Raw genomic sequence first — 27,848 nt, forward strand, 5'->3', positions numbered from 1 at the left:
GCGCACCGGAACGCGCGGGGAGGAGGAGCCGCCGCGCCTCGCGATTGGTTGAAAGAGCTGTCGCTCAGGAAGAAGAGGCGGGGCGGAGGCGCCGAGCAGCCAATCCCGATGGCGCGGCGGGTACGCCGGGAGAGCCGGGCCCGGGCCCGCGCAGGCGCAGTGCGGTCGCACCGTTCCCGCTGCGCCGCGCCCCCTGACGGAGCCGCCCCTGAGGGGCCGGCCCGGCCATGGCGGAGCCGCCCGTGGCCGTCCTGGAAGGTGCCGAGGGGCGCGGTCTCTCCCCGCCCGGTACTCCCCGCCCGGCTGTGTGTCACGCCCCGCTCTCCCCACTGTGTTGCAGGGCTGGTGCGGCAGCTGCTGAGGGAGGAGGCGCCGTTGCGCGTCGCGGCGCTCACCGAGGAGCTGTTCCAGGCGGCGCGGAGCCTCCCTGAGGAGGCCGGGGGGGCGGCGCAGGGAGAGCCCCCCGCTCCGGGCCCGCCTGAGGGAGCGGCGGGTGCGTGTGCCTCGCCCCCCGCGGGCCTCGCCCAGGTTGGTGCTGCGGCTCTGCCAACACCCGCTGCTGCCGCCGCTGCCGCCCATCGCCACCACCCGGCAGCGATCAGTGCTTGGCACTGCGCTAAACAGCTCTCCCTTGAGTCGTGGAAGCCCAAAATAAAGTGGGAAGTGTTGCATTTTAAGAGTCGGTGGGAAATGTCGATCCTAAATATAAAAGTGTGTGCCAATGACCCCCCTGGGATGCTGTGTCCGGCTCGAGGGTCCCCAACACAGGAAGGACACGGACCTGTTGGAGCGAGTCCAGAGGAGGCCACCAGGATGATCAGAGGGGTGGAACACCCCTCCTGGCAGGACAGGCTGAGGGTTGGGGTGGTTCAGCCTGGAGAAGGCTCTGGGGAGTCCTTAAAACCCTTTCCAGTACCTAAAGGGGTGCCCAGAGCGTTGGAGAGGGACTTTGGACAAGGGCGTGGAGTGATAGGCCAAGGGGAAATGGCTTTAAACTGAAAGGGTAGATTTAGATTAGATGTTAGGAAGAAATTCGAGGGTGGGCAGGCCCTGGCACAGGTTGCCCAGAGAAGCTGTGGCTGCTCCATCCCTGGAAGTGTCCAAGGCCAGGTTGGACAGGGCTTGGGAACAACCTGGGCTGGTGGAAGGTGTCCCTGCCCATGGCAGTGGGGTTGGAACGAGATGGTTTTTAAGGTCTCTTCCCACCCAAACTGTTCTATGATGATAATGGGAAAAGTTACTGGTTACTGGTGATGTTGAGGGTTTTATTATTTCGGATTTCTAGTGGTATCTAACTGTCATTTCAAAGAAAAATGCAAGCAGAGAGCACTGATGCATTAACAGTTTGGTACTGGATCAGAGGAGAGGTCCTTCTCATCTTGTGTGACAGCAGACACTTGAGGAAGAAAGAAAACAAGCAAGCATGCTATTTTAACTGCCTGGTAAACCCAGTGCATAAGATTAGAGTGGGAGGTACTAATTTTCAATCTTTATAAGTTTATCAGGTGCTAATATCAGAAGGTTCCCAATGTAACTATTTAAAGTAATTAGCTACTTAGTTTTCTTCTTGATATGTAAAAGAGGTGAAGCCTTACTACAGATATTTCTCAAACCTGATAAGATTCTTATAAGTCTTTTGCAATGCCTTCAGATCTTTCAACATCTGTTTAAAGTGTACATAATGTATTCTGAAGGCTGCCAGGGAATCAGTTGTATTTTGGACGCGGTGATGTGAAATGGCACAAATTTTTTCTCTCTCTCTGAGTGTTTCTGAGAAATTTGCATCCCAGATGGATGGGGTGAGTGAGGTCATGTTTTGCTAAGTCTGGACTCGATAGAAACGTTAATGGCCTTTGTTTAGGAACATATTCTAATGCATCTTAATTCCAGCACTTTTTCCTTACAGAATTCCCTTTAATGTAGAATTTCGAATTGAAGCCAAAGGCACTGATGGGTGATGTGACAGATATGTGCTGCTTGCCCTGTGATTTAATTAGTTCTCTTTAGTTTCAGGTCTTGTCAGCCTTGGATTTACAGAGTCATGTTCTTTCTTACCTTGCTTCATCTTAGAAGTGCTCTCATGTTTTCAGGTGTGAAATAGCCTTTATAAGACTATGCCTGATGAAATGTGCTTGTGACAAGAGTGTGTGTTTCCTGCCAGCTGTGTATACTTGAGTGAGCCACAGTTTTAGGTGAAGAACTGCTGTGTGGTCCACTCAGCACGCCTATTTTCAGGTCACTGTTCAAGATGTCCCTGTGGGATCACGTGACGATTTTATGGAAAACTCACAACTTTGCCTGCAGCGCCAAAGGGAGTTGCACAAACACGGTCATCGCTGTGGGGATACGAAACACGTGAAATGTTGTTCCTTTTCCAGTAGCAAATTTCAGTGGGACCCACGTGCAGGACAGAATTAAACCTCATGGAATTCTCCCCATCCAGGTGGAAGAGGCTGCAGTCAGCCTGTGGAACTGGGCAGTGGCCAAACACACGGGTGCTGTTGTCAACGATGAGCAAAAAGCCAAGCGTACGTATGTCCTGTACCTTCCTAAACGTGCAGCACGGAAATGAGCAGCTCTCTGCTGACAGGCACATGTGTGGTGCTGTAGATTTGTTTGGGGCTTTGCAGAGAGGGTGTAGAAAGAGGAGAGTGTACAGCTGGGCTGGTATAAACTGTTCGGCGAGGTGTAATTGTTATCTTCTCGTGGCTCATAATCAGTGCAGGCATTTTTGTCGCTCCTCATTTCAGTGCCAGAGCACAAGGGAAGCTGTAATTTACCTTCTGATGCCATGGCTCAAATCTCAAAATATGTGGAAATAACACAGATGTAAATTTTAGGCCCTTGGTTCATTTAGTTTATATGGAGTGAGATTGTTTCTTTAATGTAATCATCTCATCAATGTTTATATACAGAAAAACTAAATCCTCTTTTTACTGACCTGCTTTAGCCAGGTACACAGATGGTGGGTTCTCTGGGTAGTCTGGAGCAGGGCTGGGGGAAAGGAGAGGTGAGCTTTTTTGGTCTTTTCCCTCCTGTGGTTCTGTGGGATTGCAGGATCAGGCCTACATTCTTGTCTTGAGGGATTACAGTCAAAATTATGTATAATCTGCATCACATTAATTGTATCACGTAAAGGGAAAAGGGTAAGTTTACACAAAATATGCTTTCAGATCACAGCTGAAGGGCCAGGGAGAGGCTGTTTTAAGTACATTAAGTGGTGTCTTTTCCATCCCTGATGTAGAAAGAAGGCCTGAAAATATTTTTGCTTTTTGCTTTGAAACTGTAAAGATTATTAAACTTCATTTCCTTACTTTGCTCAAGGCTATTTTGAGGCTCTCAAAGACATGTTACTGTAAGCACCTGCAATGTAATTAAGTCTTTGAATACCATGTATTTACCTTAAACTCTCTCAAAATTGTTTAATAGGTATTTTAATGAGAATAATTTTTTTTTCCTTACTGCCTGAATAGCAATTTAAAGCTTCTTGGCTAAAATTCAGATTTCCTTTGACTCCTGAGGCTTTCAAATTGTTCTCTCTTTTAATGTCAAATGCCAAACGGCCTTTCAGATATGGCAGGGCCTTACTTTCTGTAAAAAAAAAAACCAAACCAACCCAAAACCCAAAGAAAAAGTGCAAAGCTGAATGGCTGCCCTGTTTCCTTGCAGTGAGGTTTGTTGCTTGCAGACTGATCCGCCTTTGTGAGGGCCCCGATCCTGCCGAGGGAACCATCCGAAGGCAGATTTTGGTAAGGCTGGTAATTGTGGGTGAGCAGTGAGGTACAGTTGAGCCCCCAGGGAAGGCTTCGAATCTCATGATGCTTGTTTTGGAGCGTGCAGTTCTGGAAGGGTGGTTGGTGTTTTGGCAGGAGTGTTGCTGACTCTCTCTTCTCATCACTTGAGGAAAGATAAGATTGATGATCCCCTTTTTTTCCTTCTAAGGGAACTGAAGTGGGACCTGTATTTTGCCTTGCTGAGACAGTGGAGTTAGGAATGTCTGCTCAGCATCACGTCTTTTCACAGGGTAAAATGTGTTATGAGCAGCACATTCATTTGTTTCAGTATCTTATAATATTGTCAAGGAGGGCACCATAAGTTTTATGCTGCATCTAAATGTTCAGGACTTCATTCAGAAGTGAGAGCTGCTGGTCAGAGATTGCAGAGCTGAAATACCCTTGTGCTGTGCTAGATACACCTCAGCAAGATGAGATCTTTTGTTGCCTTCCTTGAAAATGACTGTATTTTCACAAAGGACTTACCATCTTCTCCTTCAGATGTCTATGAAAACTGGGAAAGGATGGATAGACGTTGGAAAAGCTGACCTTGCTGATGGATTTCTAGAGAATGCTATGAGTGTGAGCTCTTTTCCACTTTCAATTTCTTACACACACCCCCCTCTTTGTAAGTTCCTTGGGTGATGCCTGTAGCTTTTGTTTTCCAGAACATAGAGAAGCTGTATGCAAAGCTACGTAAGGGGAGCGATGGTGAAGCAGATATTCAAGAGCACAGAGCTGATGTGGAGAACAACCTTTTCAAAGTACTCTCTTATCAAGCTGAATCAGTACGTGCTCCTCACAGTTTTCCTTACAAGTCACGAGAGGTCTAGAGGGAAACTCTGCCCCAGTTATGAGATACCTGAATGCTTGGCACTGAAGACTTGCTGAGGGATATGTTTCCTTCACTGATCAGATGTGAGATAGCAGATCTCGTGCTTGCCTTCAGTGTTGCAATCGTTTAATGGTTTTTAATTTCCCCCGATTTATCGCAAGTCATTTTTGCTGGGGTGTTTGTATCTTCCAGTTCGGATTTGTTGCTCTGTGATTTGGCTGGCAAGGCTGTTTGTAAAATAAACAGCTGCCTGTGTGAATCATAAATGTCTCAGTCCCAGCAGTGTCCTGTGCTGGGCTGAAGAAGAGGGGCAGGTGTGGAGCCTGTGTCCCCCAAGCTGAGTTCATGTCACATGTACACTTCTGCTGTGCTGTCACTTAGAACACTCCTCATACTGCATTTATATTTGCAGTCAGGCTGATGAAGTTGTGTGAAGGTGGCATTCCTGGCAGCACATAGCCAAAGTCCATACCTAACAAGTATTTACACTTGTACAAAGTCTTCTGCAACTTACAACTTTCATGACTCTGCAAACTCCTGAACATCCTCAAAGCTGTGAATATTATATGCCATCAGAGATCCTGCTGTGCATCCATACCCTCTCTTCCCTGACCTCATAAATGCTGCTTTCCACATACCAAGGCTTTAACCAGTGGGTGAATCAGTACAAAAATTACAAGATCTGGAAATGTTGAGTTCCATGATGTTTGATATTTTCTTTAAAGTCTAAACCTCGTACAGCAGGGTAAGAGTCGTGGTGATAGTTAAGAAAAAAACAATATGAGAGAGGTCTGGAAAAGTGCTAAAGGTTTTCTAGGGCATAAACAAGACAAATTACAGTAATTCCATGTAATTTAGAAATTCTAAGCTTTGTGAGGAGTTGTGCCTGACTGAAGTGTCTGAGTACTTTATCAGTGCTGTAGAGTATTAGAGACATAGAAGTGTTAATACAAGAAAATGTAGTTTCCTGCTTTTGTTGATCACACTGCTGACCCCAGTACCCAGAAGGGGAGTGGTATCTCCAAAATGCTCAGGAGCTGCCCTAAACAGGCCAGAGCAGTGCTCAGCTATGTTAGTTTGGTCGTGGAGGTAAAAAGGAGAGGTGATGTAAGATTTGCAGAGATGTTGTATCATCTTAATATCTGAATGATCTTGTCCCCTGCATTTGGCCTTTGCACACTACGTAAGGACTGCAGTGATTTTTCTGGATGACTTTATCATCTGGCAATATATATGGGAATACACAGAATGATTATAGCACTGTGAGGACAGATATCTAATCCCAAACCTTGCTTTGCTGCACGTGAAAAACCCAATCCAAGTCCTGTTTTAAAGAATCAGTCTTGTAATGAATTTTGAAGACCAGTTGCACACTAACAGCCTGCTGGCTTGCTCTGCTGCTTTCCTAGGCGGTTGCTCAAGGGGATTTTCAGAAGGCAATGGTGTGCGTGCAGCGCTGCAAAGACATTGTGATGAAATTGCCAAAAGAAGTAAGTGAAATCATCCCTTCTCTATCATTCCAAACTTCAAGAACCTGTTTTCCTCTCTCTCTATTTTTTTTCTGGCTTCTCGTGGTTGAGAATTTGAAATGGAGTGATAAACTCTTCCCAAACAATGAGAAGACAAATCCACAAGCAAGGCAAAAAGATTTCTGAATTGAATATGCCACCCACTCTTCTACAGAACCAACTGCATTTTACGTCTTGATCTTGTATCTTCATTTGTACCCATGTGAACTTTTGTCTGGGGTCAGATGGGACAAGAGAAGAGCTGTTACTAAATTTTTGATGTGGGATTCTCTCAGTCCCCTCAGTACTAATCTTACTTTGCATGAAACTGTAGAGGCTTCCCATTGCACTAAACTGTGTTTTTTGTATTTCTTGTGACACAGATAAAACAAACTATCATATGCAGACTGCTTCTTTGTTTGCAAAGATAAAAGTCTAATGTGTTTATATCAGAATAAACTTTCCCACATTTATTTTCATTTGCTCACATGTTTTCCCAGTATTTAGGAAGCACTTTGTTCCTGTCTCTGTAGGCAATAGAGTTGGAAGAGGCGGATGCAGGAAGGGAAATACGGTAGAAGATTATTTGGGGTTTTAATCAACTAAACTCCAGCTGATTTTAAATTGGTTTTTGTGATCTGCAGGCCTTGTTCAAGTGCATCTGAGTGACTAAGGCAGTTGCAGGGCTCTAGCTTTGATTTGAATCGTAAGAGCAGAGCTCCTTACTGTGAATTCTTGAAAATGCTCACTGGGGTCTTTGCATTCCTGTGCCTCATTTCATCTGAACTGAATTTAATTCTTTCTGCTTGAGCTCCTCCATTAAACAATATTAAACTTCTCATGATGAATGCTCTTCACAAACCAGGAGCGCTGATGCAGACAAGGGAAAGGCTTCTGATCACGAGAGATACAATTTACTTCTGGTTCAAAGAGAGAAATGAGAAAAAGGGAAAGAGCCAGTGATTGCTGGGTGAAACTTTTGGACTGCTGGGTAGGGGTCAGTCCTTAACTCTACCAGAATCCCACTGTACCAGAGAGCACCTGGAGAGCACCCCAAGGAAATCACGGTGTTCCAGTGATGTGTGGCACCCCAGAGCAGCTAGAGAGGATGTGCAGCTTGAGCGTCATCAGTAGCCTGTGAACCAGTCCTCAGAACAGTCAACTTTCTGTTCTGGAGAGAAAACATTCACAGGTGAACTTCTGAAAAATAAGGGGTTCACATCTGAGAGGGATCTTTGTTTGTGCTTACTGAGTCTGTGCTTTTGCAAAGGAATAATAAATTTGAAGCAAGATGTTGTGCTACCTTCCTCATTTTTGTCTGAGTCACTTGCAAGAAACATAATTTAGGCTTGGAAAAAAAAAGAAGTTACTGCAGAGACAAAATGGATGTAAATATTGGCAGCCTGTTAGCATATAAAATGACTTTTCTGTCTCTTCTTTGGATGACATATGACAGCTGCAAATAATTTCAAAGGAGAGACAAGTTGTTATGAGCAGATGTTGCCAGGGCTGATTGGTAAAGCAGAAAGCAACAGTGCTCTGAATAAGCAAGTATTCAAAAATGGTTTCCTCCCCAAATTTTTAATGCAGATGATTGTTTTTTAACCCCAGAGAGACATGCTGGGGAGAAGCCTGTCATGGAAGAGGTAGAGTCCTCTTCACTTCAAGATATTAAACTTTTTTTTGTCATTTTCAAAAATGAGGTTGTAACATTCCGGTTTGTCCTCTCGAGTTTTAAGTTGCATTGTTTGCTTTACACAGTTCCAGTGCTTTCTGTGGGATTTATTGAACACATATTTATGTGTTCCTCATGTGTTTCAAGAATCCTGCTGGTTTGCATGTCCTGGACAGGTTTATGATGCTTCCCTTTCCCTCACAATTACAGCTCCATTTTAGTCATGTTCAAGATCCCCTTGTAAAAGGCCAGAAGTGGTAACTGTGGTTATTTCTTTGAAGTAAAATGCGTTTTAAAGAACATGAGGCTGGAGTGCCACAGATCTCATGATGTTTTACAAGAACGTTATGCAAGCAGGAGTCTTTTATTGCAGACCTGTTACCTGTCAATCCTCTGTTACAATTTTGGAGTAGAAACCTATGAATGCAAGAGGTATGAAGAGAGCTCCTTCTGGCTCAGGTAATGTGCAAGGGCAAAGAAAATAAAATCCTGCTTTTGAGATGTAAAAATATATGTGGAGGAGAGGGGAGAGCAAGGGGAAGTAGAGGCCTAAATAAAAATGTGAGAATAAGAGATTTTAGTTGAAGCAAATTAGCTGAGCAGATACTTTGTGGTGGTCATACTCTGTAGCCTAAAATTTATGTCTGCTTCCCACATCGATTTCCATGTCAATAGAATGAAATCTTTCCATGGTTCTTGTCAATCCTCTCCCTAATGCTTCTTTAAAAGAGATTATTTTCCTGAAGAGGCTGTTCCCAGCTCTTGTGCCATTCAATAAATGACAGCGAAGGGATTTGAAAGCTTTGGAAGAGAGCAGATGAATTCTTCTGACCGGTTTTAAATGGATCTGTTTTAAACAGCATTTGAATGTCTCATAAAGAGGTGCTTCTCACCCATAAAGGGTTAGAAAAGGCGGGCTAGCAGGAGGAGTATCCTCGTGCCATCGTCACAACCTCAGCCCAGAAAATTTGGGTTTATCTCTTCTTGTTCTTTTTTTCTTTTAAATTGAAGAAAATCAACGGCAGCATGTCAAATCATAAAGAATTATGGTCACATATGCTGTCAAAGAGGATTTGTAGAAATGCTTAGAATTAATTACACATAATGCTTTGAAGATAATTTTGTGTTTTATTCTTGTGGAAAATTAAATACCAAGTCTTGATGACAGAATTTGAGGGGGAAATAAGGCTTTGCACAGTGGAAAATAATGATCCGGCAAAAGAGATGTGGCTCCATCTAGTGGGGTAAGACTTCTCTGGTCTGAGAATAAATGAGATCAGGAAACGTTGCACTTATCAGAAGATTGACTGAATTTATCTCTCTTATCCCATTTGATTCTAACTTTCACTTACCATTGACAGCCAGAGTTATGACATTGGGAAGATGGACAAGAAATATTCTATTGGCAAAGAAATGCAGGTAAGAAACAGAGAAATATCTGGTTACAAACAGGAGGATTTTATTAAACTGACTCTAATGTATCAGCTGCCTCTTATGTGCCAAACCTGACCAGTGATTTCTTGGCCTCCTTTTTAGAGTTTGCTATGAAGTTTGGCAGAGTTGCAAGTTCAGTTGCCATGAGCACCAGTCACTGCTGAGTGCCCTTAAATCCCATTTGAATCCACTATTTTATAGAAATCAAATTGTAGAAAGTAAGGCTGAAGGAGCCCCTGAAAGGCCATCTCTTCTTCCCTTCCCCTTCTTTCAATACATCACCAGCTACAGCTGTGCCATTTCTGATAGATGTTTGTCTGCCTCATTCAGAAGTTTATTAATCCTTTAACTCCCCACAGCGGATATGGAGATTTTAATCTCTTCCTCTCTAAATAAATAATTCATGCATTTGAAAACCATTATAACGTATGTCTTTATCTTGTTTGGTTTTGTTTGTTTCTTTGTTTTTCTCTCAGTGTGTCCCTCCCGTTCTTTTACTTTCTTCTTTCATTCTGCTTTTTCCAGGTCTCTGATTTTCCTCACTCCCCTTCTGTTCTCCTCTGAACTCTGTTTGATTCATGTCCTGTGTGTCCTGCAGTGCTTTAAGGCTGGATGTGTTTCAGAACTGAGCAATCATTTCATGTGCCTGATACCAGGCAGGCATTTTTTTTGGCTCAGAAAGTCATGACCTTAGAATTTAAGTCTTTTTATGTTCCCGTGTATGTTCATGTGTGGCTCTTTCTTTCCTTTCCAGGCTAAAGTGCTACGTTTGTTGGCCACAACCTATTTCGAGTGGGATTGCACTCTGCACCTTGACAGAGCTCTGAAAGCCATAAACCTGGCAAATCAGGTATAATGTGTTTTTTGTGGATTGCAATAGATGAAACTCAGACATTTATTAACACAACAATAAGGACTACACGAATCACTGGTGTGTAAACCTTGACAACAGATGGAGGTGTGTTTTCTTTACCTTTCCCCTGCTCCTAAGTTTTGGTGTTCCCAGCCCTCTTTGTAGGTGTAGAGCTGTCTGACTGCCCCCTGTCTATGAACAGTGAGGTCCTTTGATGATGATGATGATGCCATGACTAAGATTTCTCTGACATTTTGTGTGAGTCGACGCTGAGAGGCAGCCAGGGCAGCCACAACCCCCCAGCTGGAACACAATAAGCAGATTTATTTCTCTTTCCTCCTTAACTGGGGGATCCCCAAAGCCACAGCCAGGCAGAGGAGAGGACAGAAAGGCAAATTTAACCTGGGGCCGTGCCAGAGCATCTCAGGCCGTTCACACGGGCTTATCAGGCCTTATCACCTGCAAGGTCACTGGGGCCATTTACAGTCACCAGTCCTCTGCTTTGTGACCCCTTCCTCCCAACACCTGTATTCACGATTTCACACGCAGTGTGTACAAACAACCCGAGGTTTATACCAGTTAAAATGGATAAGCCCATACTACTTTTTGAGGTCCCATCTGTACAAATATTTGAGCAAGCACCAGAGGTGTGTTTTGAAAGCTCCATCAGTCTGATTTCAAACAATTAGTTCAGCTATTGCACTTCACTAACACGACTTCATTTCTCCTGGAACCTGAAGAATGAGGTGCATAAGCATACCAGCTACCCTGAGGGAACTGATCTTATATGTCTAAGCAGTCATTGCAGTGAGGACTCTTGACCTTGTACAAATTCTGTTTCCCATATAAAGATTTTAATGAATTTCGTGCTTCTACCTGTTCAGGTTAGTGTAGAGGAAATAAAATCTGAAAAATTCCTATTTGTCTTTGGTTGGTCGTTTAAAAATTTTCATTATCTGCTTCATAAAAAAACAAGTTTTCAGTATAAAACTTTGTTTTGAATGAAAGCTCAAATTCATTTATCCACATGCTGTTAGAACTTTCAGACAGATCATGATGCATGTGCTCATGAGATCAGGATAAAAGGCAGCGTATTTTAGTCATTCAAATAACATGCTACTACAGTATATAAACCCTTTGTCTTTTGTTGTTGTTGTTGTTATGCTTATTATCAGAAAACTTTTTGAGATGGAAAGTGTTTTTATCATAATTTTTGATAAAGGTACATTTTGATATTGTATGGTAAACAGGAAGAAAATGTTTATTCTAGAGCCTGAAATGTGCAATTTTAGTGAGAGCTGCACTATACAGTCTTCATTATTCCCAGTTGCTTCCATTGTTGTTCCCTCCTAAAATTCTACTTCTTAGGAGCTACTTTGAATTCTGCTCATATTAATTCTGGAGTAATCCAGCCAATTCATACATAGGAAAGAAGGAAATATTTCCATCATTGGGTATCGTTCAGCTTCTATTTAAAAGCATCAAAAATAGGCCACAGGAAAGTGAGAGTCGCACATCTCTTGTTTAGTTGTTCTCAGGGTCTTTTGGCAGTGTAAGAACAAATAATAAAGATGCACATTGCAATTAGGAAGAAAATACTATGTAAGTTGCCAACCTCTTGCTTCAGTCATTAAAATGGAACTGAAGAGTTCAGTGGAGAGAATGTGATTTCTTAATATTTGTCTGTGTTATGAATGTGCTGCACTCTCACAGGATCTGTGTTCTGCAGAGAGCTGTCCAAGTAATGGATTGTTTTTCACTGTGCAGGAGAATACACATCCAGCAGGGTTTTTCTTGAAAGTTAAAATTCTTCTGAAAAGCGGAGCATCAGATGAAGATATTAAAGCAGGTATCACACCTCTGTTTGAGTTTCATGGTAAGGTCCTACTACTCTATATCCAAAAATGTTTAAAGGAAGGAGGACTGGAATTCCAGGGCTATCAGTCTGTCACCCTTCTGTGGTACTACATTATCTGCACAGGGAAAGCCAAAACACAACAGACAGGTTTTATTCTTCCTTTTCTTTTAGATCTATTATATTGTTGTTGGTTTTGTCTTTGAAAGAAGCTGTAGGAGCTAAATGGTAGTTTGAGTAGTTAAGTGTCAAAGTTGATCAAATAATCTCGAGTGCTTTGTGTTCTGTTTAGCTCTTGCAGAATTCCTGCACTTGGAGATGTCTTTGGACTTCTGTTTGAATACTGCCAAACTGCTGCTGGAGCATGGAAGGTAGGAAAGCATCACCAAGTGGGGTAAATACGATGTTTGCAGTTTGAAGTTGTTCCTTTGTAAGCAAAGAACATCTTATTACACAGAGATGCTTTATTTTAAATAAAAGCTCACTGAGGTAAGATGATAAACAGTTCTGAGAGGGAGCCTGTCATTTCTATAGCAGGTGGGACTGATTATGACAGCAACAAAAACAGGGAGTGAAATAAGTTCAGTGGCAATCTGCAGTGCTGTAGCATTACTTTGGAGTGATTAAGATTCCCTGTGTAGTTTTAATATGTCTGGAATTATCGGAGTGAAATCTTTCTTTTAAGCAACCCTCAGAATGAGTTTGGGGTGCTAGAATCGTTCTTGGGAGAAGCAGTAGAAGGATGAACAAGTTACTGCAAATTAATAGAGGCATGAAATTTCCTCCTGTTGAATGTTCCATCCTGATTACCTATGGATGTGCTTCTGTCTTGAAGCAAATGGGAGGAGTGAAGTCCCTTGTGAATACCGGGGAACAAGTAAGTGCTAATAGGAAACTGCCATTGAATAGCTGAACTGTAATAAATTCCTACCTTGATTCATTCTGTCAGTGTGATTGAATGAGAAACACCCTGCATGGCATGAATATGTGAATGCCTAGAATGGAAAATTAACAGCTTTTCTGGTGCAGCCTCTTAAAAATGCATCTGTTTGAATAGGGAATCAGTTGGGCTTGATTTTCTGAAATCTGTTCCTGAGCGATTTGAATCTTCACCTGACCTTGGAAAAATTACCCTGCTCCACATCGAGTTCCTGTTGCAGAATAAGAGGGAGCTGCTTGCTAAGCAAAAGATTGAAGAAATTATTATAGGTCTGTATCCGCCTTTTGCTGCTGTTTACTGAAAGCTGGATGTGGTTGGCCACGGTCTTGAATTTTAATTTTCACCTTTTTTTTTGCTTGTTTGTTCTCATCTTTCTTTCTCTTTGTGTCTGTTTTCCCTTATGTTTCTCTCAACTTCATAATGAATGACAGTCATGATAAAGCTCAGGGTTAAATTCATTTGCTCCAGCAATTCCTCCTTCTTAGCTTGGACTGTGTGACTGACACACGTGGGGTTAGAAACATTTACCAGAAGTTCTGTGTATTGTTAATACTTTGTCCATGCAGCCCAATGCAGTTTTGTTGCTCAGGGTTAAAACAGGTTGCATATCCTTGTTTGAGCAGCTGAATAGCAGTTTATTTTTCATGTCCCTTGCACCTGTAGCACTGTAATTATTTTTGGACTGTCAGATCTGCTGTAAACCAGATCCTGTTTCACACAGCATCAAGCTGGGAGCAAGAGCCACATTTACATTGAAAATATTTTTCTCTTACCCAGGGTTTTTTTGATTTTTTTTTTCCAGTTTTGGTTGGGTGGATGGGTTTTTTTTTTGTTTGATGGTTGGTTTTTTTTTCAGGAACAAAAATGAAGCACTGGGTCCTGACTGAAAGTATTCTGTGGGACAGTCTTTCTCAGATAGTTCTTTGATGCTTCTCAATGTGCTTGGTAAAGTTCTTGTAAAGCGATGATTTGCAGTATCTTTCCAGGTCATTATACTGGGAAACAGCTGTTGCCTGAAACCTTGAATCAGCTGCACATCATCTTGTGGGACAGAGCTGCCAAACATTATGAGGTTTGGAACCAACCAGTAATGTTCTTATTCAAATCAGTGAAAATGAAAAACTTTTTCTGACCTCTTTGGTGTGTTTATTTTTGGTTAAAGTGCAAACTGTTACTAAGATCCTTGTTCCAGCTGGCACTGGTTTTATTTTCATCCATCTGGGTGCTGTTTTCCGTTACAAAATCGAGTTTCAGGTGGCCTCATCTCAAGGTTTGTGCCTGGGAAGTTTTGGTTAGAATTCCTTCTCCAGCTGAATCCCTGGGGCCCGATGGAATTCGTGCAGGGGCACCCAAAGAGCTGGCTGATGTCACTGCAAGGCCTCTCTCAATGATTTTGGAATGGTCTTGGGGATCTGGAGGGGTCCCAGCTGACTGCAGGCTGGCAAATGTTATCCCAATTTTCAAGAAGGGCAAGAAGGACGACCCTGGAAACTACAGGCCTGTCAGTCTCACTTCAGTGCCTGGTAAAATTATGTAGATTATTCTGAGAGTTATTGAAAAGCACCTGAAGGACAATGCAGTCACTGGTCACAGCCAGCACTAGTCCAGGAGGGGGAAGTCCTACTTGTCAAACTTAATTTCCTTTTAGGACAAGGTCACCCACCCAGTGGATAGGCAGTTTAACCACCCAGTAAATTTGTGTCTGGTTTTTTGTTTGTTTGTTTGTTTTTGTTTTGGTGTTTTTTGTTTTGTTTTGTTTTTGTTTTGGGTTTATATTTCCTAGGAGAAACGCTATTCTGAAGCCCTTCACTGGTACAATTACTCTGTCAGCTTCTACACACCCAGGCAGATAGATCAGAACTTGGCCAAGCTGCAGAGGAACATGGCTTCTTGCTATTTTCATCTGAAACAAGTCGACAAGGTATATTTAATACATATGTAGACATATTTATGTATTTATTTGCATTGTTTTCGTTTTGTAGCTGTGTCACTGGGACTAAATTTACATCTGCAGGGAAGTTCACCTGCTTTACCTGCCCAGGCTTTCCTGGTTTGGGGGTGTTAAACCTCATAGCTCAAAGTGCCAGGAGGGAGTTTAATATTTCAGCATTCTCAGGGCTTCTCTTGCTTTCTGAATCTGCAGCTCTGATTTTGAGGAATTGGCTCTTTCCTTTCTGGTCATTGTCATCCTTCAGTGCCCTCTTCTGGTCTCCCTTTCTTTTCAAGGGAGGATGTTGCCAAACCAAACCCGTTGAGTAATTATATAAATATCAACAATGTAACCATAACATTTTTTCATATCTTTTTTAGCTCTCTTCTGTTGCAAATTATGTACTACTAGTTTCAAGATGTTTTTGTACAGATTTCCTTTAATCTTTTCTGTGACTAGGCTAAAGAGGCAGTTAGAGAAGCAGAGAGGTGTGATCCAAACAGCATCTTTACCAAATTCAGTGTCTATAAGATTGCAGTGATGGAGAACGACACTAATAAAGGTAAAACCTGAAAGATAAGGGGCCCACTCTAAGGAGAAGTAGTGCCACATATGTTAGAAAATACTGAACAGATTTGGACTGCTCATCTTGAGAAAGACACTGCAGAGGGTAGGTAGAGGAAGGGTCTCTGAAGTCACTCAAACTGTCAGGCTGCAGATTGAAATTTTCAAAGTGGGTTGTTTTTTGCACAGAGGTTGTGAGGTGCAGAGTCCATTGCTGTATTTGGTATTGTCTGGGTGGAGCCTCTGGCTAGAAAGTCTCTCATCTTCCCCTGGGCAGAAGGTGTAGTAGCAATTCAGGGTGAGAATCATTGTATGCTCACTGCTTTTCATATGTTTTTGTATCCATATGCAATATAACAAAAGGATGCTGAGCTAAATGAACCTTGAGGGAACCATTATGACTGCTCTTAATTCCTCTGGACAAGTAAAGCCTGGAGTTATCAAAAAAACCCCATGAATTACTGAGATGACTTGCAGAATGACATATCTCTGTAGCCTCTTACTTTTTTATAATGAGTTCTGCCATTTCATATTTTAATGAGAATCTTAGCTCAAGTAATGAAAATTGACAAACACACTCTCTACTTACTTCGAATACAGAGTAGCAGGCAGATCTTTTTTTCCAGTGAGTTCTCTGCCAATTAATTCTCCTCTATACATCTTTTAATGAGAGCATAATTTGTTCACATAATATAGAGTGGGAACCACAGCACAGTGTGAACATAAAAGCAGTGGCACCCTTAGCACCAGCCAAGATGTGGGAGCTTGGAACGACGCCCAGACAGTGTATTAGAGAAAGTCTTCTGTCTTTGGTGACAAACAGTTATTTAGCAGAACAAAAATTAGGATGTGAGATGAGTATCACTTGTATGGCATCCTTATTTCCTTAGATTAGTAGCTTGGGAAGCTTTTTGGCACCTCCCTAGGAAGAAATGCAGACCTGTGGAGAAGTGCTGGTATGGTCAGGTTTTCTTGTCTTGGTTTTTCTTCCAAAAAAAAAAAAAAAGAAAAGAAAATTATAACCCTCCTAAATCATTAAAACAGCAGAACTTTCCACCTTCCAATTGCTTCCATAAAAAATGTTGTTTCTTCCCTATGTGTCTTTCAGCTGTGGAGGCAGTGGTTGAGATGGGCAAGCTGGCAGAAAAGACATCACAATGTGAAGACAAGCTGGGAGTGGATAAAAATACAGGCACTAACCTCTTGAGTTTGGCTGCCCAAATTGCATTAGAGGTAGAGCAGATAATGTTGCTTTTGCTTTGCTGATATAAGTAGGGCAGCTCTAACCTCTTTAACCTGGCCTACTTTTAATATTTCTCTGTATTCCATGGATTTCTCAGGATTTCATGCTTCTGTGGCAAAGGTGTGTTGTGGAATGCAAAGTGCAAATTAATTTCACGTGGAAAGAAATGGTGTCTTTTAAAATTTCTGCAGAAAAAAAAAAAGAAAGGATTCTGAGTTATAAATGTTGGCAGCTGGAAATGCCAGGGTGTATTTCTGGGAGATTTTCCTTAGCAAAATGTTACCTCGTCTTCTGCCCCTGGGGTTTGATCCTGGACGTGAGATGGGGGAGCCTGTGCACAAAACACACATCAGCCAACAATGAAAGGATGGAAAGCCCTTTGTCCCTCCTGTTTGCCTCTTGGTTGGTGACCTGAGTGGTGTCTGAGCTGGCTGATTGTATTTTAAGCTGTCAGGGCTTTGTTCACAGCCCTGTAAGGCATGAAAGCCTTCCCGGCCTGTGCTGGTCCCGTTCTTGCCAGGGGCTCTCCGTGCTCGGATCGTGTGATCTCTCCTTAGAGTTTTCTCTGCACTCTGAGGCAATTCTGTGCACAATCCTTTGTTCTTTTTCCTGCTCCTGGACTGCACAGACCTCTGCAATGTGTTGTTGCTCTGGGGTTGGTTTGTTTTGTTGTTTGGGGGTTTTTTATGTTGTTGTTTTGGCTTGGTTGGTTTTTTGTAGTGACTGAGGTAGTGCAGTTTATACAAAACACGTTTTAATTTCTTTTCAGAATGACCAGCAAAGTGTGGCCATCAAAGCTTTGGAGTATTTGTCTGAACATTTACAAGACTACCAGCAATTATTTGCAGCCTTAAAGTGAGAATTCAATATATTTACAAGGAAGGAGAAATTTTTCTTGTTTCATTTTGAAAACTATTATAACGAGGAAGATGGAAAACTGCTTAGATGAAATATTATTTACCAGTCTTTTTGGTGCTGCAGATGTACCTCAAGCCTCAACTCGTAATACCAGCTAGCTTGTGTCCTCTGATGAAGTGGCATCTTCTTGAAATATTCCATCTTGTTTATAAAACCAAATATCGTGAGACAGATGTATTTATTCCAATATATCCTTAAAGCCTTTGTTAAAGTACATTTATTTTAAAGTACATTATTTACTTACTATTACATGATTTAACAAAGTGCTATACAAAGCAAGGCAGTGGAGTGGGAAGTAGCACAATCTTATTCTCAATTTGACATTTTGAATTCTTCTGTGAGTTCCAGGAAGAGAAGTGGGATCCCTTGTGGAAAATTAGGACAGAGTACACTGTTGAAAAAAAAAAACAAAACTTTTTTCTTCATTGCTTTTTTCCCCTCAGATGTTTGGTTCGTCTGATGTTATCAAAAGTCATGGCAGAAAAGGAAGAGAAAAGGTGAGTCCATCTGCAAAAACATTTTCCTGTTGTGCAAATGGTGTGATGTTTTCTTGCTGGGCTTCTTTTCTTGCAGAACTAATCAAGAGATCATTTTTTATGCTGGTGAAAAATCCACCCAGCTTGCCCTAATGACATCACACAGGAACATGTTTTCTACTTGTACAACGTTTTCTTTAAATATTTGCTCTTTGCCTTCCTCTGTAATGAATGCATCAGACTGTCAGGTGTTTTTAATGGAGGAGGTGAGCTAAGCAATCTCTGGAACTTTGACACTGGTGTGGTGTCTTTCAGAAGTTCTGGGTGAGAGGAATGAATCCATCCATAATTACGGATTGCCTAATTGTGTCATCCAACATAAATAATGTGTTCTGGTGGGAGAAAGCTGATCAGTTTTCTGAAACTTAATTTTTCCTCCTTTCTAGAGATGAAGATATCGATTCAATACTGAATTACTTGAACTTGGGTATGCTTTTGTTTAATTTACATTTTCTGGAGTTCTTCCATGGGTGAACATTTTATGATATGATATGATTAGGTCCATACCAACAAAATGTTTGGACTCCTTTGTTTCAGTCCAAGTTCCCAACTTGTCACTGAAATCAGTGAAAACTAAAACTGAGCTCAGTGTTTTGCTATCAAAAACTTGCAGTTCTACTGCAAGTAGAAGAGAATAAAGAGCAGAATTAAATTAATTAAGGGCTCCTAGAGGAAAGGCCTCAAACCTGTTATTAAATTTTAAACCCCTCAACTTCTTGTGGAATTAAGTAAAAGTTCTCTGCATAAGGCTTCAGTGTCAGTAAAGTTTGAAGAGGCAGTACTTGTTGGCATCTTCTATAAAATGCTGTTTGAGGCACCTTTTGATGTTTTTTTTATCAGGCTTAGTGGTGAAAAATACGAGATTTAAACTGAGAGAGTAAGTCTTCATCAGGAATTACATGGGAGTTTTGGAAACCTCTGTTTTGTAGTGTAATGATTAGACTTGTTTTTTGAGCATACAAATGTATTGAAGAACACATTTTCTGCAGCTCACAGGAGACTTGCTGAGTCTTTCACAGAAGAGAAGTTTTCAGGGGACATGAGGATCCTTGAAGCTCACTGGTTTAGAAAAGTTGGTAGGTTGTACTCTCAAAATCTAAACTGAATCTCCTCTACCTCCTCTTAGCCAGACCTTAAGGAAGAAATAAATGTTTAGAGAGGTAGTAGATTTATAAAACTTGTCACCTTTGGCAGTCACTGCCTTCACTGGTCTTAAAGTTCTCCTGCTGCATTTTCTGTCTTCTGAAACTATCTGACATGATTAATGTTTTAAGCCAGTTATCAACACAAACACAAGGTCTGTTTGCCTGAAGGGGTGGATGATGAATTATTCCTTTCACCTCAGGAACTGTTGCACATGTTCCATGGTGCAGCTCCTCACAGTTCACCCCTTTTCTCTTAGTTACACCTTTGCCTTCAACTACACTACAGTGTCTGAAATCTAAACAGCAAATATTACCCCAGATAAAGTGTTTTCTAGTGGAAAATGCAGCTCCCATGGAGCTGTACTGAGCTTTATCCCAAGAGTTGTCTCTGGATCCTCAGTTTGTAGTCTTTGTGACGGTGTTTTGGTAAAGAATCCGTGTGCTTGCTGTTTAGAAATAAAACCAGTTTTTCAGGCTCTTTCTTCTGTCAGAGCAGACAGGAGAGAAAACAGCTGAAATCAATACCAGAAGACATCTGCTTTTGCTCACATCCTCCCTCCAATAAGGAGGAGCAAAGAGGGGAGAGGAGCAGCAGAGGTCAAACACAGTGACAGGAGCACGAGTGGAATCTGTGGTGACCGTGACCTTCCCAAGGCAGCATTCTCACTCACAGAATAAACAAACTGGAGACCACAAACCCATGTCCTAGTGGATAAATTAATGTGAGAGTTACTGTGGAAATCAAAGCATTTAATTGGGTCAGGTTCTCATACATAAATCATTTGATTGTCTTTAGATGCTCATCCATTTACTACTCAGAGCTGGGTGCTTCATTGTCCTGTGCTTGACCTCGCTGGGGTAAAATGAAAAATGTTTCAATGTGTCGTGGGGATTTTTTTCCATTTTTATTTGTCTTGGGAATGTTGTTTAACACTTTCATTCATATGCTATCTTAGTTTGCTAATAAAAGACAATGCTTCTTTCAGATCATGCTCTCGTGAGTAGGGTGTGTGCAGATTGGATGTTTGGTTGTGATGGAATTACCAAGACAAAATTTGAAAGCATAAACAAGCTATTTTAACAAGTCACTAATAACAGTATTTCTTACTGTTGTGAAATGAGCTGTTGGTGACATTTTGATTAAGAAATGGAATTGTAGAATGTGAACAGCTTGTTGCTAGAGATTAGATGGGCACACATGTAACAGTCAAGATTTTTATTCTAGTCTCTATTTTTTTATGTCTTTGTTAGCTTGGAACTTAGCTGTGCAGTTCAAGGACAGCCCTGGAAAGATGAGGGGCTTTTTTGTGCTGTCTTTCAAGGTACTTACTCTTGCTAACAGTGTCTCAAATTGGGGAATATTTTCATCTGTCTGTTTTTTTTAGAAGTCACATTCATGTTTTGGGTGTCTCCATGGAGACATGCTTGTGTGCTCTGAAGGATACTGACCTGTAATACAAAGTATGTGCACTGTTGTCATAATTTACATTCTGTTGCTTAGAAATGTAATGGGAAACTTAGGCTTCAATGAGAATTTTCTGAAATAAATGGTTTCTGATCTTTGGAAACTGTATCATTAATACAAAATGTTGAGCACTCCAGTCCTAATCTCCCTGCAGAGCTTCTTACCAATACTGTCAGTTTTGCATGTGTTTGCAGAGAGGGAACTCCAGCTCTGCTTTACACTTTATATTTAAATAATCCTTCTGTGTAAATGCACAAGTAAAATAGCAATGTAACTGTATACAACTCGTGACTGACTACAGAAAGTGTCACAGAAGGAGAGTCAGCAGCCATCTGTTCATGAGCAAACTGCTTTATAAGGGTAAAATTCTCATTACCTTTTCCTATTTTTGGTGTTCAGTTCTCCCAGTTTTGTCCCTCTGACAAAGCTGTTCTGATTGCTCAGAAGACGTGCCTGTTGATGGCAGCTGCAGTGGATCTGGAAATGGGGAGGCAGCAAGTGGCACCTTCAGAACAGGTAGGGCCAGTTCTGGTAAATATTTCTCTGTGTGCTGGTGTAGCTTTTTCTTTTTTTTTTTTTTTTTTCCTTTTGGTTTTGAAGTCTTTGTTTTTTTTCACTCAGAACGGGATATTGAGAATGTCAGCAAGGGAATATTTCGTAGTTAATTAGAATGGATGCACCTTTCCAGACAACTGTAAATGCTGGATTTCTGTAAATCAGTTCTGTTGGCTTTTGGTGGATTTGAACAGATTTGTATCAGCAAAGGGTCATGGCAGTACCTTCTCTTAGATGAATTTCAATTTGCTGTGTGTGTTATGTGAGGAGTCTGCTGCTAAACACGGGCTGGTCAGACAATTACTGCTGGTGCTGGAAGCCACTCCGGTTGTGATAAAGCTCCCAGTTTATTTTTGGTTCCATGCATACATCTTTTGGTGGGGGGAGGGCTTTGTGCTCCCTGTGCTGGGAAGATTAAGGAAAATGTCCAGTGGTTGTGAAGGAAGTAGTAAAGTCTGCTGTGGAGTGATTATAAAAGTTACTTCTGTGGAGAGCACTGCACAGTCTGACCAGCACTGTTTCATGCTTGGGAGCTAAAAACAATCACACCCCCTAGGAACATGTATGGGCCCTTCTGGACCAATGGAACGTTGTGAAGAGGCTTTGTCTGAGATGTGGAGCTCTTTGAAAAAGAGAAATAAAACAACCCCAAACCAGTAACTGGTATAGGTGATTTACTAACTAGGCTGATTCTTAATTTATTTTATAATGATACAGAGAGGTGGTGTTAGCTGCCACATAATCGTTCCTTTTGCTTTTAAAACTGTGACAAGAAATAACTTCTGAAATTTTGTAAAACAGGTGGAGCTTTTCAGCCAGGCCCTTCAGCATCTTCAGACGTGCAAGGAGATCTGGAAGGTGCTCAAATTAACAGGTAAGCTATCGAGTGTGGCTGCTCAGCACATGTAACTCTTAGAATTAGTCACTGTATTCCTCAAAAAAACAGGGTGTAGGGAGCTGCTGTCTCAGCTGAAGGGTGTGGAAGCAGATAGATGACAGTCTGCTAAAAGAACTGGCACAGCCAGCGCTGTTTTTTGTTTGTCACTGCAGGCATTTCATTGTTGAGGTGCTGTGAAGCGTGGAACAATCTTTCAGAGGGAAGTTGGATTGATGGTTCTGGCTTAGATGTTAAGAAATTCCCAGCTTGTTTCTCTGGAGTGGAGTCACTCCTGCCCTGTTCTAGTGGTTTTATTGCCCTTTTCCCACATGAGGCATTCCAGAACGCAGAAGGTCCCGGACCACACTTTGAAGTGCCAGAATCCATCCTCTGTTCTCTGACTATTCCCTGTCAGTTTAAATTGGATATTACTGGAGGCTGATGGGCGTTCAGCTGACATGCCAAGTGAGCCTAGCAGAGGCATGCTTCACTTTCTTTTTTTTTTTTTGTTGGTAGTAAACTTCTTCCCTTCTAATTTGCCATCCTCAGAATCCCAAAGGGTTGATTATTTCAGGACAGGAACACAGTGGAATTTCTCCTGCAGACGTCTGTGGAACAGCAGCCTGGTGCTTCCTTCACCTCTTCTCTATACCTTGGTGTTTGTGTCAGGTTTACCTGACACAGTTCTGCTGTTCTCCCACCCTTCTGCTGTGGTTAAGGATTTCCTGAGGGCTTTTCTACCAGAAAGGGGTCGAGTCCTGTAGAAGAATTTGAAGCAGATGGTAACTTGTTCTATAAGCTGACCTGAGCTGGTGGCCTTCTGTTCTCTCTCTTATCTATGAAAATGGCTCCCCTAGTACCTATTCCCTTGCCTAGGAGGGTTGTATTAATGTGGCCAATTAGAGACAATTCAGATTATTTGGTGGGGGAGGGAAGGCACTGTGGCTTTGGGGGAGTTATGCTTTGGACGTGTGAAATGTTAAATCTTAATGGTTTTCCTGCCTGTTGGAAGCAAAATTTACACCTTATAGTGCACCACGAGGCTTTGAGAAAAATCATCATTTCATCCAGCCTGTTCTGTCTCTTTTGCAGGAGATTTTGCTAAAGACCCAACAGACACATTGTTGCTGCTTTATGAATTTGAAGCCAGATCCAAACTGAACGATCCATCACTTCACAACTTCATGGAGTCGGTTTGGGAGCAACCACAGATAGAGACCAAGACACTGGAAATCATTGCATGTAAGGGCTGCATTTGTGCTTTCCTGGTTCTTCAGGTCACAGGAAAAAGCTTTTGTTTCTCTTCCCTAACAATTTGAGGGGATTATCCTGCATTGCCCAACATGCAGAAAATGGGTCTAATGATACATATTCTGTCCTGAAGCAAAGATGCTCAACAACATCAGGCTTGGAGACACCAAACAGGCATCCTGCCCCTGCCTCATTTTTCCATCCAGATTTTCATGTTCGAGGAGGCAAACAAAGTTCTTTGCTTTGGACAGCTCCCCCACCCCAGTATTTTTGGATTACTGCACTGCAGGTAAACAGCAGGGAGAGCACCTGTAAATTAGGAAACCTGCTGTGCTTCTGCCTTGTCCTGATTGATGATGTGCATGGTAAGAAAGGTAGAGAAGCACTGCTTTGTGACCAGCCCAGGTATTCAGCAAATCTCTTCTCAGTTGTTTATCCCAAGGGATCTGGCAACGTGCTGTAATTTATTTTAGTGACTTATGAGATTAAAGCCTGACTTCAGTAAGTCCTTTTTTTAATTCTTCTCTATTTTCTTGTACTTTTTTCAGCATTAGCAATGGAACCCCCAGCTCGGTATCCTGTGCTGTGTAAGAAAGCTCTCAGGAGTGCCCTGAACCTTCACAGAAAGCAGACTGTCATTGATGCTGTGAAATTTAGGTTAGTGTTACCACACAGCTCTGCCATGAGCCTGGGACTGGCAATGCTGGCAGGGAATTAAGCCTGCCATGTGAAAAAGGTGGGCTGTGGTTTCTGTGCAAGGCTCTACCTCTTGCTGGCCAAGCAGTGTAGCTCTGAAGGTCTCACAGATGTGGTAGCTGCAGGTTGCTTACTGGGCATATTCCCTGGCACAGTCTTATTTGCAATAAATAAATCTATTGAGGAAGGAAAATGAAAATTGGATCTAGAAGAGGTTGTTCCTTGTGAGGAAGGTGTTCATTTCTGATGTCACTGTGCAGTAGTGAACTGGCTATTTCAAAGACAGTGAAGTGAAGAGCAGTTCAGGGTTAAGAAAGCCCTGAGCTGAAGGTTAAGGATGTGATGCCATAGTACATGTGTGATTTATTGTGCTGGGTACCTGGCTCTCTGACAGCTGTTCCTTAGGCAATCTGAAAGACAACCTGCCCTGTCTTCTTTCTCACTTGTGTTCCACGAAGGATTTTTTTCCTCCTTTCCAAGTTCCTTGCAGTGACCCCTGAGCAAAGGCAACTGTTAAATATTGCCTTTCTCACTTCACACTGAGGAAGACAGACCTGTTTTCAGGAGCCACGTGCTTGGTTTTGATTTTCTGAGGGTTTTCCTTCTGTGTTAGAGACCAGCAATGAAAATAATTAGGTCCTGCTTGCCTCTCTTGGCTCTGTTTTTGCACAGTTTGTTTGAGTGAGATCTGATACAGGAAAATGGATGTTTCTTCAACAAGAGTGGGAGTGCAGGAAGCACCAAGGTAGACATGTCTGTCTGATAATCACAGAGCCATAGGACAGGGTGCTGCTGACACTGAAAAGCAGCTGTTTTGTGCACATGGTATTGAATGTTTCCTCCTTTGCTCTCTTTCCATTCTCAGCAAATGCTTACACAGCTTGATTAATATTTCTTTGCCGAGTGGATTAACAGACCTGGAGACCTCTGTCCTGCAGGAGGTGTGGGACTACTTTGAAGATGCTCTGAGTGTAGTCAGCAGCACAGTAAGTTGAACAGGAAGCCAAGAGATGGGAGATGATCCTGAGCACGTTGGAAAAAAAATTCTCATTAGACTGAGAGTAATTAGTAAACTGAACATTATATAGTGCTACATGTGGAGACTTCTTCAGTAAAAGATACACCAAAATTACCTCAAAAGAAATGTCTCCCAGCTGCATTTCAAATTTCTCTGGATTTTGTAAGGGTTTTTTAGAGATATTTATGGCCAAATTTTCAGTGACTATTTTAGAAACATCTTGATCTAGATCTATCTATTTACTCCTCCTGCTTTCTACATTCTTATGCTGAATATGTGTTTTAAATGCAGAATACTTTTTCAGATCAGTTTAAACCATCTAAAATTTGGCTACCAGTCTTGGTTTTTTTCTAATCTCTTTTTTGCTAAATGTATTTGGGAACTTAACTGTGTCACTGGTTTTTTTTCTAAATTACCTAGAACTGGATCCCTGTGCTGCCAGTCCTTGTGGTGCCTCTTGCTTTGTTCTCTGTGAGGGCAGGTGTATGGAGAGTAAAATCTTCCTTTCAAAAAGCATTTCTTACCCAAGGAATTGCCCTTGCCTTAGGAGATAAAAACCCAACTGTTTTCCCCCTCTAAAACTAAACTCCAACACACTCTTGACTTGCCGGTTTTAAAGTGAAGCTTCTGTTTTCTGATGAGCTGCTGTTTCTGGTTTGCTACCCCAGAATGCTTACCCAGAGATGGAGATCCTTTGGCTGATGACCAGAGCCTGGAACACAGGGATATTTCAGTACACTGTGGGTAAATACAAGGAAGCTGAGCAGTGGTGTGGGCTGGGAATGCGTTTCCTCAATCACCTGGGATCCCTGAAGAAGAGCTACGAGGGCCATGTAAGTGCACACAGGGGGGTCTGAGGGGTGGGGTTGGGTGCCTGGCCTGACTTTGAGATGTGGATCTGGGTGAATAAACCACTGGTGCTGATCTCTGCAGAGCCTGAGGAGCAGAATGGTACCTCAATATTTTGGGGCAGCCTGATGCCAGAAGATTTTTTCAAAGTGAGGCCAGAAAAGTTTTGATAGACAATAGAAAGAGTAATGTAATGTCCTGCTATTGGAAGGATGATTCAAATGGATGGCTGGAAATAAACTTCTATTTGTGCCATGGGAGAACCCCCATACCTTTGCCTGCTTTAACTAAAGTCAAGGTGCTGTACCAGCTTACTAAAGTCAGCTGTTGTATGAACACTTTCAAGCTTGGTTTCTGGTGTAATCTAATCTCTTATAAATAGGGTTTAGGCTGCTGTGAGTGGAATCCTTAAAGCTCATCTTTTCAGGTGTAGCTTAGCCACTTCTGTGAGGGAGAAATTTCAGAGCCAGGCCCTTTGTAGATGACACTTTGCAATGACACTTTTTTTTTTTCCAGTCTGTCATAAATAAGCTTCTTTCTGCAGCTTTTGGCTGGTGCTCCTGTCTCGATTCTGTACAGCCTGACTGGTGTCACCTTTCATTCTCTGATGCACAATCTGGGCAATCAAGGGCTGGCTGTAACTCTAATTCCATTTTAAATATGTCAGTCAAGGCAGTAAGAGTTGAGATCCCTCCCTTCCAACCTCAACATCAACTCCCAAATTCTGTGATTTGGTGAATGGGTTTGTTCACTGATGTAAGACTCAGATACAAACTGTGCTTTACGACACCTTTATTAGGTTGCACTGATATAACTATTTTTTTCTAAGCCATTGTATTTAAACCTGAGCCAAAATCAATCTGAAATTTCAGGTGTAGAAGCTCCCACCTATTCCCTTCGCTTCTGTTCCCTGTCACTTTGTTGTATGTAGTTGAATGATGCAGCTTTGTCCATCCCTGCTGACAGCTGTGGTGCTTATATCCTCCAGATGATTGGCCTTTATAGTGAAGTCCTGGACAAACTGGACAGAGCAAAAGGATTTATTCCAAGTGAAGAATAATGAGAGCCACAACTGCAAAAAAAAAAAAAAGGGACAGGAGTCTCTCCTGGAAATGTTCTCCTGAATGGAAGAGCCATTAGCTCTGCAAAGGCACGAGGTCCTGGGAGCAGTGGGAAAGAAACCAGGATCCCCCCTTTGTGTTGGCAAAGAAGTTACGTACTTTTTTGGAAGTGTTTATTCAATAGATGTAATTGTTTCCCTCTAGGGAATAATTTTCATTCTCCTGAGCTATTTAACAGTTAGAAATAAATATTTAAGAGTTAGAAATAAATATTTAACTTTTTCATGAGTTGAGTCTGCTGTTGTGTAACAGGCTGGTTTAAACGCCTGATTTTAGTAGTAAGTGGCAGTGAGAATGATAAAAGTATTCCAAAAGTATTCCATCTCCTCTGGATGTCACAGCTGCCTTGCTGCATAAATATTTATCAGATCAGTTTATTTTCCAGCCCATTTCGGTGTGGACAGGAATTTGGAGCTGGTTGCTGGTTTCACAGTCAGTCAGGGCACACCATGAGCTCGAGGAAAAAGCTGAGGCTTTCACTGGCACCGATTCTGAGCCGCTGTGAGGGCTCCACCCCTCCCTCTGAGCTCACTGTGTAATTGTTGCTCTGTTGTGGCTTGCACACACACGTGAACAGGTGAGGGTGTCACGTGGGACCAGGTGACAGAGGTCACATTTACCCAGGAGGTGTCAGCAGGTAATTCCACACAGCAGGAAGCATTGGATGTGGTTTTGCCTGCAGCCAGAATGGTTTGAATATTTTCCTTGGAGATACTCGGTTTGATTCCTTTTATGCTACAGATTTCCCTGAGGAGGCCGGATCAGATCAGCCACAGGCTCTGCTGATAGTACTCACCTCTTCTCTGT

At 42.1% G+C, this 27,848-nt stretch overlaps 1 protein-coding gene across 2 annotated transcripts; it reads left to right on the forward strand.

Moving 5' to 3' along the window:
* Positions 1 to 151: 151 nt before the first annotated feature.
* TEX11 (testis expressed 11) lies at positions 152 to 27,269 on the forward strand. Of its 2 annotated transcripts, XM_027902907.1 has the most exons (29): positions 152 to 258; positions 341 to 528; positions 2,444 to 2,528; positions 3,670 to 3,749; positions 4,275 to 4,355; positions 4,442 to 4,561; positions 6,018 to 6,098; positions 8,165 to 8,250; positions 9,153 to 9,210; positions 9,980 to 10,075; positions 11,846 to 11,927; positions 12,226 to 12,304; positions 12,991 to 13,142; positions 13,860 to 13,945; positions 14,657 to 14,794; positions 15,263 to 15,365; positions 16,476 to 16,600; positions 17,380 to 17,465; positions 17,972 to 18,025; positions 18,451 to 18,491; positions 19,054 to 19,140; positions 20,461 to 20,531; positions 21,074 to 21,190; positions 22,031 to 22,103; positions 23,199 to 23,348; positions 23,906 to 24,014; positions 24,919 to 25,039; positions 25,740 to 25,904; positions 26,909 to 27,269. In XM_027902907.1, the coding sequence occupies exons 1-29, from the start codon at positions 228 to 230 to the stop codon at positions 26,978 to 26,980; spliced, it is 2,817 nt and encodes a 938-aa protein (XP_027758708.1). In that variant the 5' UTR covers positions 152 to 227; the 3' UTR covers positions 26,981 to 27,269. The 2 variants fall into 2 exon arrangements, with proteins under 2 accessions (XP_027758708.1, XP_027758709.1); XM_027902908.1 differs by lacking the exons at positions 23,906 to 24,014; positions 24,919 to 25,039; positions 26,909 to 27,269 and having other exon boundaries at positions 25,740 to 25,830.
* Positions 27,270 to 27,848: the final 579 nt, after the last annotated feature.

This window comes from Empidonax traillii, unplaced genomic scaffold (assembly GCF_003031625.1).
Source record: "Empidonax traillii isolate 1590-97213 ecotype Southwest subspecies unplaced genomic scaffold, ASM303162v1 scaffold918:size355816, whole genome shotgun sequence".
NCBI lineage: Eukaryota > Metazoa > Chordata > Aves > Passeriformes > Tyrannidae > Empidonax > Empidonax traillii.

Coding starts and splice junctions, on each gene's coding strand:
- TEX11 (XM_027902907.1), top strand. CDS start 228: ATGGCGGAGCCGCCCGTGGCCGTCCTGGAAG. Junction 18,492..19,053: donor ACTGAATTACTTGAACTTGG/GTATGCTTTTGT, acceptor CATTTTCTGCAG/CTCACAGGAGACTTGCTGAG. Junction 25,040..25,739: donor TGAGTGTAGTCAGCAGCACA/GTAAGTTGAACA, acceptor TTGCTACCCCAG/AATGCTTACCCAGAGATGGA.